The sequence below is a fragment of the Scyliorhinus torazame genome, chromosome 28 (assembly GCF_047496885.1).
Source record: "Scyliorhinus torazame isolate Kashiwa2021f chromosome 28, sScyTor2.1, whole genome shotgun sequence".
NCBI lineage: Eukaryota > Metazoa > Chordata > Chondrichthyes > Carcharhiniformes > Scyliorhinidae > Scyliorhinus > Scyliorhinus torazame.
Window position 1 is genome coordinate 25,097,664 of NC_092734.1, and position 14,191 is coordinate 25,111,854.

General features: G+C 43.5%; 2 protein-coding genes across 6 annotated transcripts in view; one reads left to right on the forward strand and one right to left on the reverse strand.

The window, feature by feature from the left end:
• Positions 1-2,214: 2,214 nt before the first annotated feature.
• sprn (shadow of prion protein) lies at positions 2,215-10,222 on the forward strand. 3 transcript variants are annotated; one of them, XM_072491682.1, is made up of 3 exons: positions 2,215-2,479; positions 6,547-6,680; positions 8,066-10,222. In XM_072491682.1, the coding sequence occupies exon 3, from the start codon at positions 8,085-8,087 to the stop codon at positions 8,538-8,540; it is 456 nt and encodes a 151-aa protein (XP_072347783.1). In that variant the 5' UTR covers positions 2,215-2,479; positions 6,547-6,680; positions 8,066-8,084; the 3' UTR covers positions 8,541-10,222. The 3 variants fall into 3 exon arrangements, with proteins under 3 accessions (XP_072347783.1, XP_072347781.1, XP_072347784.1); XM_072491680.1 differs by having other exon boundaries at positions 2,216-2,479; positions 6,547-7,021; XM_072491683.1 differs by lacking the exon at positions 6,547-6,680 and having other exon boundaries at positions 2,218-2,479.
• mtg1 (mitochondrial ribosome-associated GTPase 1) overlaps positions 9,885-14,191 on the reverse strand; it is a 34,467-nt gene continuing 30,160 nt past the window's right edge. For all 3 annotated transcript variants that reach the window (XM_072491678.1, XM_072491677.1, XM_072491679.1), the window contains one exon: positions 9,885-13,695. In XM_072491678.1, coding sequence (XP_072347779.1) covers positions 13,598-13,695 — 98 coding nt within the window. In that variant the 3' untranslated portion in view covers positions 9,885-13,597. The remainder of the gene's footprint in view (positions 13,696-14,191) is intronic.

A 14,191-nucleotide genomic window follows, 5' to 3' on the forward strand; every position in this document is an offset into this window, starting at 1 on the left:
GATTGGCCACGCTAAAATTGTGTCCAAAAGGTCAGGCTACGTTACGGGGATAGGGTGGGGGGAGTGGGCCTAGGTAGGATAGCTCTTTCAGAGGGTCGGTGCAGACTCGATGGGCCGAATGGCCTCCTTCTGCACTGGAGTGATTCTATGATGTGGTCTCACTCTTCGTTGCCTACTTCTAATTTTTGGGGTGGAGGTAATGAAGCTTCTGATATCAAGTGAAAAATGTTCAGTGTTAAAATAAAGCTTGTTCCTCTGTTTTCCATTTTCAAGCTGCACTCAAGAGGATTTGGGGACTGACGTGCTTTCCAATTGACCAGGATGTGAACACTGTACAGGAGGAGATCATTCGGCCCAACGGCTCCATGCAGGCTCTCTGTAGAGCGATCAAATCAGCCCCTTTTCCTTGCTGTAACCCCCAAAGATCTGCAAGTTGCTACCCCCATGGACCCGCACAATTTCCTTTTGTCACCTCCTCCGGTGGATAGCAAAGTCCATCTTCTCAACATTCTGCTCTGTCCAAAGGTCTTCGTCACATCCCAGCTCCACCTCTTGCCCTCAATCTGTGTCCCCCGTCTTCAGCCAACAGAGCAACAGCTTTCCTTCGCTTACCTTATCCAAACTTGTCATCCTCTTGTCACACTCCCAGCAGATCTCCTCTGTGATAACCCTCACGAGGACAACGGGGAGTCACTCACCGATCTCCTCATGGGGTTGGTGGAGTACGAGTTCCCATGGTAACGGGCAGATGCCAGCCCAGTCAGGACCCATTAGCGAGCCCTTTAAATGCGGTCCCAGGCCCTGGTCGGGCGTTCTGTTAGTGCTGTGCGCCAGGGGTGAGCCTTTTTGAGTTTAGAATCTGTTGGAACCTGCCTCTTCATGCCTCCTGGATTTCTACATCCTGTCAATCAATCACCTTTTGCTCCAGAGAGAGCAATTCCAGTTTCTCTATGTTTCTATTATCCTCCAAGCTAAACTCGTAACCAAAATCCCTCATCTCTGATACTGAATGAACTGTCACATCATCTTCTGGGAGCTAGAGGTGTCTGTGCTCCAGAAAACACCCTGGATGCTGCAGAAGTAATCTTATCTGATGCACTAATGCCAGTTTAAAATGTTAAAGCAGTAGAGTAGATGGTGCCATCTGTTAAATACAGTTCACAGCATAAAATAGCCCCGACTGGGGACCAGTGTTTATGTTCCAAATGAGCCTCCTCCCCACCCTAGTTCATCTCACCCTCTCTACTTATCCTTCTATTCCTTTCTCCCTCGTTTTTATCTAGCCTGACCTTAAATGTGTCTGTGCTATTCACCTCAGCTCCGCTGCATGGCAGCAAGTTCCACATTCTAACCACTCTCTTGGTGAAGTGTATTCTCCTGTACACACCATTGGATGTGCTATTGGCTATCTTACATCTGCCCTGGACTGCCCTCACAAGCAGAAACATCCTCTACGATGCTTAACATTTGGTGGACATTTAATTTGTTTTTAAAAAAATAATTGCAACACGATCTTAAAATTATTCCAAGTATAATAACACTAAGCTAGCATTCCCCCTTGCCCACATTGCTTCAATCCTCAGAGCGACACCTCCAACCACATGACGGTGTCCAAACTTCCTGTCCCTCCACATTTGCATGGAGCGGGTGTACAGGGCTTAGAGGCTGCCTCGCTTGAGTCCGTTGTTAGAGCCTTCGAGATGGTTTTGCTTTTGGGATGTGTTTGTTTTACCCATGGTTAAGAGTGACCTCCAGTGGGCAGCACGGTGGCGCAGTGGGTTAGCCCTGCTGCCTCACGGCGCCGAGGTCCCAGGTTCGATCCCGGCTCTGGGTCACTGTCCGTGTGGAGTTTGCACATTCTCCCCGTGTCTGCGTGGGTTGCGCCCCCACAACCCAAAGATGTGCAGGGAAGGTGGATTGGCCACGCTAAATTGCCCCTTAATTGGATAAAAATGAATTGGGTACTGTGAATTTATATAAAAGAAGAAAATGGGAGTTCTGAATTGAAGACAGAACAGGTCAATATTGATCCAATATACAAAAGCAAGAGAGCAAAAATAAAGAAATCAGTGAAATTCACAATTCGAGATAGAATGAGGCAGTGTAAGGAGATGTGTGCAATCCTTCAAATGGTGAAGATTAAAACGTTGAAGAGAATTCATTTTCAGTGCGGAGGTGCTTCGCTTGCAGCTGTAACTAGGGGACGTGCAGCCTGGGGGCTGGTTGCAAAGCTCCTCCTACTGTTCAGTCATTCCCATTTCGTTCGCCCTTCTCGCCTGGTGTGCTTGTGACAGGTTCATTTCACTCCCAGAACCGTGGACTGTGAACCCGGCTGATATTACAGGTCGGCTGTTTTATTTGAGGACCGTCCCCTGGTGTAAATCATAACCCGATTCGGGTTTTGGAGAGAAAGGGAATCCATCTCCATCGCCATTGACTGCAGTTCAGCTCAACTCGGACTCCAGAACCCCTGCCAGAGGTGAGCACAGTGCTGGGCACTCGGTTTAAGGTTGGGTAATGCAAGGACTGTCAAGCAGAAAGACAGAGAGAGAGAGAGAGGATAGTTGACATTTCTGGGACAAAAAGCCCAATTTGCAACAAAAAAAATTGCAACGCTTAATTTATTCAATAAATGAAACGTAAGACTTAAAAAAATAGCCCTAATCACCTCCAGTAATTGCAAAAATAATAACCAAGTGAGCAATTTGCATAGACAAAAAGAAAACATGGGCGATAAGCTGACTGCTGGGTTAGATTCAGATTTGAGCTGCAATGGAACATAGGGAGAATTAGGAATTCTTTGAATAACAGGTTAGCAATTTAAATTTGGGGGTCATTGTTTTAGGAAAGCAAATTCTACCTATGCATTGTTTATACAATCAATGCACTGAGAGATGTCAGTGTTTCATTAATGCACAGGGACAAGAGTGTTTCGACAATGTGAATGGGAGAATTGCCCGGTCCACCGAAGCATGGTATATTTTAAGCAATGCGTGTACAGAAATGTGGCAGTAACATTGATATCTGTCAATATATGAGCCTAAAATGTACGCCCCACTCGAAACACCCCCCTCCAAGGTGTATGTGTGTGTATGTGGGAGGGATCTGAATCCAACAGGGGATGTCACAAGAGCCTAGGTGTTGAATGAGATGTAAATCTTCATTGATTATAAGCGACCTCGGCAGTCCCTTCCCTACTAGGTGACTTTAAAAATCCCCTGTGTGAGATTTGAAGTAGGTTAGGTCCTGGCCTGGGGCAGAATACAACGGGCTGGTCAATAAACTGAATATGCTGATATATCAATGCAACATACTCATGCTTATCAGCTTACACAATTAATCCACGGAATGTGTTGAGAAACGTCACAGAAGACTGATGCCCATAATATTTCATGGTGTTTTTGTGTGGTGTGTGTGTTAAACCTCTTAGCAACTGTATTAATTATGTGCTAGTACATCTCCTGTAACGCTGCAGGATGAGACAAGATTTAAGTCCAAGTCTTCAGTTGCAGCATGATTAGAAGGTGGGTAATTGGGTCAAGGGGGCTGAGAAGTGATTTGGCCTCCATTTTATATCATGCGTTTTGTTACTTTAAATTTCTATTATGAATTCCTATGTCAACATTTATAATGTGGGGATATGGGGTGGTGTAGTGGTATTTTCACTCGACTAGTAATTGAGTGACACAGGACAGTGCCCTGGAGGCTCGAGTTCGAATCCCCACCAAGGCAGCAGGTGAAATTTGAATTCAATAAAATTCTGGATTTACAATTATTGTCGATTGTCATAAAAACCCCACCTGGTTTGTTAATGTTCTTTAGGGAAGGAAATCTGCCTGCGTGTGACTCCAGATCTCTACATGTTGACTCTGAAATGGCTCGGCAAGCCACTCAGTTCAGGGGCAATTAGGGAGGGTCAACAAATTCTGGCCCAGCCAATGACGCCCACATCCTATGGGGCAGCACGGTGGCACAGTGGTTACGAGGCACCATTCAATTCCAGCCTCGGATGACTGTCCTTGTGGAGTTTGCACTTTCTCCCCGTGTCTGCGTAGGTTTCCTCCGGGCACTCTGGTTTCCTCCCACAGTCCACAGAGGTGCAAGTTAGGTAGATTGGCTGTGCTACATTGCCCCTTAGTGTCCAGGAATGTGCAGGTTAGATGGGGTTAGGGCAGGGAAGTGGGTTTAGTTGGGGGGGGAGGGGGCTCTTTCAGAGGGTCGATGCAGATTTGATGGGCTGATTGGGCTCCTTCTTCTACCCTGTAGAGATTCTGTGATTCTAATCGAACCTGCTCGTGCCAACCTATCACACTGTAATTATACCTCCCTGCCACTGGAGGTGTTCTACACACTCTGCTTGCGGGAATGTGTAATTACAGTGTGGTATATTGCATGGCAGTTTCCATTATAATTACAGACAAATTTATATTGGCAAAATCTGACTGGAAATGCAGCCACAAGACTTTATGTAATATAGAAATTGAATGATTGAAATTATCAGTATGCACGTTGTGTTTCAAACTTCTAAAATAAGAATGATTGTTATATTTGTGTTTTTGTAATTTTGCTATGAGTGCAGTCTTCTGCAATGAAAGATCACCATAGTGATGTGGTCTTAAGCACAACGCTGTTAAATTCTCAAGATACAGACAACACTGTTTTATGATTTGTGAAATTGTATTGCAAAAATAAGCAGGGCATAGAGGAAAAGCACATGGATCGGGGACAACGTTATATATAGAACAGTGTAAACATTATAATGTTATTGTTCATCCATACAATCGGATTCTAGATGCCATGTTTTTATTCTGATTACGGGCATTAGAATGGAATTAGAATATCCATTTCTGAGTTTTTACTGAAGAAAATCTATTGTGAAAAATCTCACCGTCATAAATGAATGAATTAAGCAGTGAAGAGAACCAAAAACATTCATGACCCAATTGCATCTCATTGTGCGGATTCAGTGGGAAGCCCACCATTTGCCAGTATAAATACTTGTTTGGAGGACTTTAACGGGTTATTTGTGACCCACATTTCTCCCTTCTCTTCCCCTTTCTGTATTCATCGCACCCTCTTGTGATTGCCTCCATTACTTTCATTGTTTATAGGTGAATGTTACTGCCTGGGATGGGAGATAAGACACCTTCGGTAGAACCTCAGTGTGGAGCCCAGTGTGTCAGGGTTCCACATTGGTCATTCATTTACAGTCTCTGTCTTAATAGTCACTTATTGTAAATTATCTCGTGTTTGAATAATTGTACGGAAGAAGCCTCCTAACTTCCTGCTAGTGGTAACCCTGAGTCTATATCCCCATGTTACTGATGCATCATCAGTAGAAACAATCTTTCACTATTTACACTTTCAAAACATTTCTAGTGACTAAAGGCACAACTTTTCAAATGTTTCTTTATAACTCATAACCCTTAATTCCAACAGCATTTCAACAAATCTTCACCACACCCTTCATACAGTAGGGCAGTTATAATTGTGGTATTGCTTTAAGAGAGAATATGCTAATGCGTAATGATGTAAACCATGTGATCGGCAGACATTGTTCAGTTCAGGCCAACTTTCAGTTTAGCTCGCAGCATGTAGTGTAGAGGAATTGCAGTTCGTACTTTCCATCAACAATAGCAGTTGAATCCTTATAGTAAATCCATCTAATGAACAATCTTGGACCACAAACCTACATTTAATTTACCAGTCCTTTGTGAGATTGCTAAGTTTGTATTAAGCAAATATAGAAAAACAACATTTATAACTGAATAATATTCAAACTGTAACATAGTGGACATCTTTTCAAGTTGAACATTATTGCTTTGTTATAGTAATAGAATCCCTACATACAGGAGGCTATTTGGCTCATGGAGTTAGCACCGATACTCTGAAAGAGTACCCTACCATGGCCCACTCCCCCGCCCTATTCCCGTAACCCAACCTAACCTGCACATCTTTGGACACTAAGGGACAATTTAGCATGGCCAATCCACCTAACCTGCACATCTTTGGACTGTGGGAGGAAACCCACGTAGACACTGCGAGAACGCGTAAACTCCAGTGCGGACCACTGCGCCACTGTTAATATGGTCATCAATGCTTATTCATCTTGGAATCCCATTGTCCTCTTTGTGGCTTTCTCTGTCCAGATTCCCACTCAAAAGAGAAGCTATTTTAGTCAGGGTTGAACATATATAATAGAGGTGAGTAACAGTCAAAATACCCAGGTCATGGCCTGCTGCTTACCGTTCAAATGATTGCTCTTCAATTCCATTTCTATGATTTAACCATTGTATATTTGTGCCATTGTTCTACCCGGAAATCTATTTTACCCGTGTTGGATTACCAATTACGCACTGCTTCAACATATACGTGCTGGTGGAAGAATGTTATACAATATTTTCATTCTGTGCGTTTACATCAGTCTGCTTCAAGAAACAAAATTTGAGTTGCGTCAAATGTTCTAATGTGTAATATTCTGTGTATATCATGAGTGTACTATTTTATTTTTGGGCTGTCTTTAACCATTTCCACTTTGTGTTGCAGGGACAGAGAGAAGGGAGCAAGACATTTCCATTGAGGGTAGAGTAGGACAGGTGACGTCAGAATGTTTAGACACATGAAGGTCAATGTGATTAAAACACATTTTAAAAAAGTATATCTCCGCACTGATTGTATGAGTAAGTATTCCAATTCCAATTCTCTTCCCACTCCTCGTGGTACTCGAAGACAGACTTTCGTCTGTTTCCATAACTAGTCGTTCCCGGATCAGGTGGGAGGCTTCTAGCTTGAGGGGGGATCACTCCACATCGAGCGTGGCTGGCCAGAGATCTCTCCCGCTCTCGCCGCCAGCCATTGGCGTGTTCGGAAGGATTTGCCGGTTAACGCACACAACCTGTTTGACCGTGTTATGACGCATCTTCCTTGGCCATTAAGTCCTGCGGTGGGACTCGAACCCGGACCTTCTGGCTTAGGGGCAGGGACACTAACCCACTGTGCCACAAGACTTCCTCCTCAATGAGTAAGTATAGACGATAATTAAACGGAGATAATTTGTGATTTTCAACTACTTTTCTTGGCTGTAAGTCATGAATTTGATCTGTGAATGTGTGGCAGTCCAGATTTTGAACGGTAATTTCTACATAGTAGCTTACTGGAGAAGATTGTTCAATAAAACACCTGTAGAAAATGTGGACTTGCTTTATTCAAAGTTGCAATACCGGATAGCTGGACAGTGCCTCTCCCATGCACAATAATATATTTCCTGTCCATTGTGACTTCAGTAGTTCACTCTCGGGCTTAGCATAGACAACTCCAGTGCACTGACCTGTAGACTAGCTCACTGCATCATGGTAGCATCCTTCTGAACCAAGCATTTTAGGACAGAGTTCCTCTGCTGGCTGGATTTACATGTGGTATTACAGGGTTAATGTTGCTGGAAGTCGGCACAACGAGTAATACATAATCCAACGGAACAATAATCCAGCAAAAGTGGAGAGAATTGGATGAACTAATAACACCATCATTGGATTTACACAACTGACTTTCCAGGGTAGGTTTTCTGAGTTCTCACCTGTGATGGGGTAACGCATGCTGGGAATATATTGCCAACCATGCTCCATTTGTACAAATTAAGGATTGAAAATGAGGCCTCTGATATTCCGATGCAGGCCAAAAACGTTCTAGAAAGAAGTCTTACAACACCAGGTTAAAGTCCAACAGGTTTGTTTGGAATCACTAGCTTTCGGAGTGTGGCTCCTTCATCAGGTGAGACATCTGAGGAGGGAGCAGTCCTCCGAAAGCTAGTGATTCCAAACAAACCTGTTGGACTTATCCTGGTGTTGTAAGACTTCTTACTGTGCCCACCCCAGTCCAACGCCGGCATCTCCACATCAAAAATGCCACAGTGAGTGGGGCCTCAGAAAATGTTAATTTTAATCTACAAAAATGTTGCCAGCCTTTGACTTTGCTGGTCTGGTTATACTCTGGATGTCAGCACCATTTGCTTCAAAAAGAAGCCACCTTGGATTTTTTTCATGTCGCTAAATAATGTTAATCTTTCCAGGTCTCTTGAATGCTTCATCATGAATAGAACCACAGCAACATGTTGGGCGGTCATTCTGTTGGTAGCCATTTTCTGCGAAAACGTCGCCTGTAAGGGAGGGAGAGGAGGAGCCCGAGGCTCAGCCCGGGGCACAGCCCGCGGGCGTTTCCGTGCTTCCCGGGTACGGGTGAAGTACCCCAGTCGCTACCGGTCCTACGGCTCCAACGCCCGGGTGGCAGTGGCAGGAGCGGCGGCCGGGGCGGCGGCTGGACTTGCGGTCGGATACGCGGCTGGGAGGCTGAGGGGATCGAGGCTGACCTGGGACGTGGCGGCGCAGCGCTACGTGAACGTGACCTGCTCCCCGGCCAAAAACTGCACATCCGAGGGAGGGGTCTTCAGCTACAGGGCCTGGACATCCTCAGCTACATCATTCTGGCCTTCCTTCAGCTTGTCATTCATTTGCTCTGTCCTTACCTTCAAATATTTACAACTTTAAAACTGTAGAAAGCAGTATTAAACCGTGTCCTCAGTGTTTTATCACATCTACAATTATTATTAACATTTTAGTACCATTCTAGATGTTAACAGACATCCTATTTGTTTCTAGCACTGCTCGGTTTAGGCTGCTTAGAAGACTGTGTGCATTCTAATAGTTTCCCAAAAGAATCAAGCCACGGTATCCATTTGTCAGGTGATTTTTGCTGCCAACAGTCATTGGTTTGAAATTAATGGTATATTCTATGTAGCAATTGATGTAAATACACTGAATTATTGCTAAGTTATCTTTAAAAGTATGTGCTACCACTCACCTCCAATTCCAGGGAAAGCTAACTGCCCCGCCAGTCACTTTCTGATATCCAAACTGTTTGCCTTAGCAAAAGTTTAGTTGCTAGCACAAGGCGCCATTGCAGCACTTTATAAAGAAAGCTACTTGCCCCCACCCCCCAAAGAGGCAAAGTGGAATTTCAGCCTCTTAAAAGTTTGATGTGAGGCAGACTCCAAGGAAAGTTTTAAAATTTGGCGCGACTCCGATGGATATTATACGGTAATCGGTAGAAAGTCAAGGCTGTACAGGCTGACATGCATCACTCCACTGCAGAATTTGAATTGCCCTGTCAATACTTTTATTAGAAGCTAGCGTGTTCGTTATGAGCCTAATAGTTAGGAGATATGCTGAGATGGTGGTTCCACTTGTGGGAGAATCAAAAATTAGGGACCAGAAATCTAAGTGTTACTGCTAAGTCCAATGAGGAGGTCAGAGGAATTCTATTATTCAGAGTGGCGAGAATGAGACTGGGCTTTTACCCCACTGGGAAATCTTTAAATGTAACATTAAAACGGGGCCTATTTTACCTCACATTCGACGTATTTTCAATCCGAGGAATCATTTTGAGTCTGTGTCGATGGTGTTGGCCCCTACATTATTGTTACTCAAGGCAGCATTATGCAAATACCAGACACTTTGGTCAATTGGCTGTAAATTTGCCCCGACTGTAACTACCGAATGTAACAAAATCAGTCACTCGCTCGCTTGAAAATTTCCAAATGGCATTAAATGCAGGATTTTAATTCCCGAATTATTTTTCCACCTTGAAATTTTAAAAGTTTCTTTCTCTTAGTAGGATTTAAATAAATATTAAAACCCCTTATGGGGAAAAGTGGGGACTTAAACGCTGCATATATATAATGGAGTGAGTGTCTTTGGGCTTCGCAATACAAGGCCGTCAAACCACGTGGTGGATCGATTTGTAACCTGTCTGTAGTTTACTCAATATTTTAAAAGTGAAGGTGATGTTTGAAACATTTTATACAGTAGTAAATAGCACTTAAGTGTCGGTAATATGGTTGAAAATATTTTATAAAGTAATGTTGCAGGAAGAACATGTTTCCATTTTATATAGGCAAGTGCTCAAGATACACTGACAGAGCTATTCTTTGAAGTATCGTTACACAGAGAATGCATTGTTTTATGAATTTATATAGCGCATACTTCATAAAAGATTGTCAAATTATCATGTGACAAAAAATGTGAACTGAAAATATGTAGCTTACATGCAGCAATACTTTGCATTGTTAATACGTTGTAATAATTTGTGTTTGGTGACTGTTTCATTTCATTGTTTGGAACACATTTGTACGAAAAATATTTCCTTACAATAAAATACTTTAGGCACAGTGTTTTGTCATGATTAAGATCTATTTCAGTGAGGAGGCCTGAAGTGTCCTTGTGCGAACGGGGCTGGTCTTACACGTCCTTGTGCGAACGGGGCTTATCTTACACGTCCTTGTTAGTGTCTCGACTACATGAGGCCTTTCCCGAAACAGCCACATGACTGACATGGTGTTACCCTATGGCTCCATAAGTAACGATTCGGAACACAGATTGTACTAGTAGATAACATTGCTGTCCTTAGTAGTAAGGCTGCAGCAACACAGGCTGCATGAAATGAAATGAAAATCGCTTATTGTCACAAGTAGGCTTCAATGAAGTTACTGTGAAAAGCCCCTAGTCGCCACATTCCGGCGCCTGTTCGGGGAGGCTGTTACGGGAATTGAACCGTGCTGCTGGCCTGCTTTCAAAACCAGCGATTTAGCCCTGTGCTAAACAGCCCCTGAAAATCGCTTATTGTCACAAGTAGGCTTCAAATGAAGTTACTGTGAAAAGTCCCTAGTCGCCACATTCCGGCGCCTGTTCGGGGAGGCTGGTACGGGAATTGAACCGTGCTGTTGGCCTGCCTTTGTCTGCTTTAACAGCCAGCGATTTAGCCCAGTGTGCTAAACCAGCCCCTATGGTTGGGGCATGCTGTGGGTTCGATCATCTCTATAAGGCACCCTTTGGCTGGGTGACTCAGCAATCAAGCCATAAATTCCTCCATGCCAATACAACTGTGTAGTTAGGCTGATCTTTTCAAGGAGTGGTTTCTTCAAAATGTTAAAATCTAGGTGAATTTAGAAGGTCCCTAAGTGCAGGATACCACCAAGACTGAAAATAAATGGAGAAATGAGGGAAAAATCAAAAATTAGCGAGCTGCTGATATCAGTATTGGATTTTATAAGAGAATATTACAGAAGGCAGGGAACATCAAACAAACCTTTCCTGGTCCCAAAATCAGCTCCCTCCACATTTTATTATTATTATTTTGATGAGTCTGACTTTCAATAACGAGCAGAAGAAACAGACAGTTTACATCATCCTAATAACCACTTGCTTCAAATTTGGTGGACTGGGATCTGAGAACGATGGGGTACTCAGAGAAGCAGAGAGCACATTAGTACTGAAAACAGACAAGAAAATACCATGGTTGCAAAATGAAATGCTCTTCCGTCAGATTATCACACCCAATATTTGACAAAATCTTTTCCAAGAGTTTATGTTGATGGTTACACTAGAACCAGGCACACGGCATTCGTTAAATTATGGTGTAGTATTGGTTTAGTACAGCACACAGTGGCTAGCACTGCTGCCTCACAGCACCAGGGTTCGATTCCGACCTTGGGTGATTGTGTGTGGAATTTGCACCTTCATCCCGTGTCTCCGGGTGCTCCGGTTTCCTCCCACAGTCCAAAGATTTGCAGGTTAGGTGGATTGGCCATGCTAAATTGCCCCTTAGTGTCCAACAGTTAGATGGGGTTACGGGGATAGGGCTGGGGAGTGGGCCGAGGTGGGGAGCTCTTTCAGAGGGTCGGTGCAGACTTGATGGGCCGGATGGCTGCCTTCTGCACTGTAGGAATTCTATGATCTTAAAGTAGGTATGGAGACAGTAATTATAAGGAAGTGAAAATTAACTATTTTGCCACATGATGTGATGCCTTAAAAATTGATAGAACCAATTTTTATCTTGTTCTCCGTAATTAACATTTTATATACAGCAGAGATATATGCTGCACGGTAGCACAGGTGGATAGCACTGTAGTTTCACAGCACCAGGGTCCCAGGTTCGATTCCCCGCTGGGTCACTGTCTGTGAGGAGTCTGCATGTTCTCCCTGTGTCTACGTGGGTTTCCTCCGGGTGCTGAGGTTTCCTCCCACAGTCCAAAGACGTGCCCCTTTTCATCCCATTGTCATGTGGCCTTTATTACTTATCGTTTTTAAGCAAGAATAAATATTTTGTATAGTTTCTTAATTCCGTCCTTTGGGAAAAGCTTCCAATGGGAATGCATCCTCTAATTATGGCTGATATTCTTTTACTGTTTGAGGTGAATTGTGTGTTACAATGTTGAATGTGATTTCCGAAAGGATTAAAAGTTTTAGTTTCCATTCACGCACCCAACTTGGCCAGTTATTGTTGTGTGTCCTGTGTGTGTGATAGACCCAAATTCGCTCTGCACTGACCCAGATTCACGCTTCTTTCACCGGAATCGGTCACGTTTTTGCTCCTTCATTGTAGAGACCTCCGTGACATTAGATTGTCCTAGTTAACTGTTGTGTCCGGCGACTGCAAAATCTGTCCCGTGTTGTCCAGTTGAATTGTGTCACGTGTTCATCGAGGATAGATGTAACAGCTGCCTTTTGTTTATTGAAATTAATATACGAAACAGGGCAAACGCAACATTTAAATGGCTTACGGCGTCATATTCAAGTGTTTCAGTCCAAATGATGTGTAACTCCTCATGGCAGCTGGAAGGCATCTAATACTATTGCAAAAATAGCAAGTTGGTACGCTGCTGTCAGACAGTAAAAGGGATCCCGTACGGCACATCCACAGTGACATGACACCTCTCTTTCTCTTCCGGCTGTGATTGTTTTCAGTGCATTCAATTCCGACTTTGAACAAATTTGAAGCAAGTGGTTATTAGGATGATGTAAATTGTTATATAGCACAGGGTACCCCAACCAAATCAACGTTTATTTATTCCAGCTACATAGAACATACAGTGCAGAAGGAGGCCATTCGGCCCATCTAGTCTGCACCGACCCACATTAAGCCCTCACTTCCACCCTATCCTCGTAACCCAATAACCCCTCCTAACCTTTTTTTGGACACTAAGGACAATTCAGCATGGCCAATCCACCTTCCCTGCACATCTTTGGGTTGTGGGGGTGAGACCCACGCAGACACAGGGAGAATGTGCAAACCCCACATGGACAGTGACCCGGGGCCGGGATCGATCCCGCGTCTTCGGCGGCGTGAGCCAGCAGTGCTAACCACTGCGCTGCCCCAACATGCACAGCATTCCAATGTGCCTGAGCAGTAATTCCTCCAAATCTGATCCTCCAGTGATAGCATCAGCACTTGCTGCTTTCACTAATATTCAAAAAAAGCTGCTAAATTTAATCAGATTCTCAACGTTGACTGAAAGGCAATGGGATGTGAAAGTTCCTCATTTATCCTCGTCCAGTCGTTAAGACCTGCTCACCGACTTGCAAAGAGCGAGCAAGCACGTTTTTAGCCGTCACTATTTGATCAGAAAAGGTAGCCACAATGGATTAATTATTCAGCTTTTTGTTGTTGATACAACCACCATCGCAGTGCAGTTTCCAAACCAGGGTGCCTCAAATCTCCGGCAAGATTTCCTGCTCTTCAACGTTGAAAAAAAAGTGCAGTGTTAACCTCAGTCCAGCATAATCTTCCCCAGTTCTCCTTTCCGGAACGTTCTGATGAAGTCATATGCCGCTGCACTGTAGTTCGGCATGAGAATGTTCACATTACCTGGAAATGGCAGCATTGACTGTTATTTTAATCCAGTCGGATGGAGATTCAATCAAATGTCATCAAAAGCTAATCACATCAAGTATCAACAATTAAAAGGCACCAATACATTTGGGTGTTTCATTCGATAATACCAATATGTGATTTATTGCTCATTTTGATAAAGCACTCATGCTTTTTATGAGACTCTTAAGTCTAAACAAAGAGATATCGCAACATAAAACGGATGGGCACAATGAAGAATACAGATCGTGTAACGTTCTACGTGAGTTATCTGCAGATTCCTCGTGATTGGGATAATAGTGATGCATAGTTATTCATTGAATCTATTTTTTTTTAAAATTCCAATGAAGGGGCAATTTAACGTGGCCAATCCACCTTTCCTGCATATCTTTGGGATGTTGGGTGAGACCCATGCAGACATTTTTTTGGTTATTTTTTAAAAAATAAATTTAGATTTCCCAATTCATTTTTTCCAATTAAGGGGCAATTTATC

Excerpts from the sequence above, each read along its gene's own strand:
- sprn (XM_072491682.1), top strand. The coding sequence starts at position 8,085 with ATGAATAGAACCACAGCAACATGTTGGGCGGTCATTCTGTTGGTAGCC.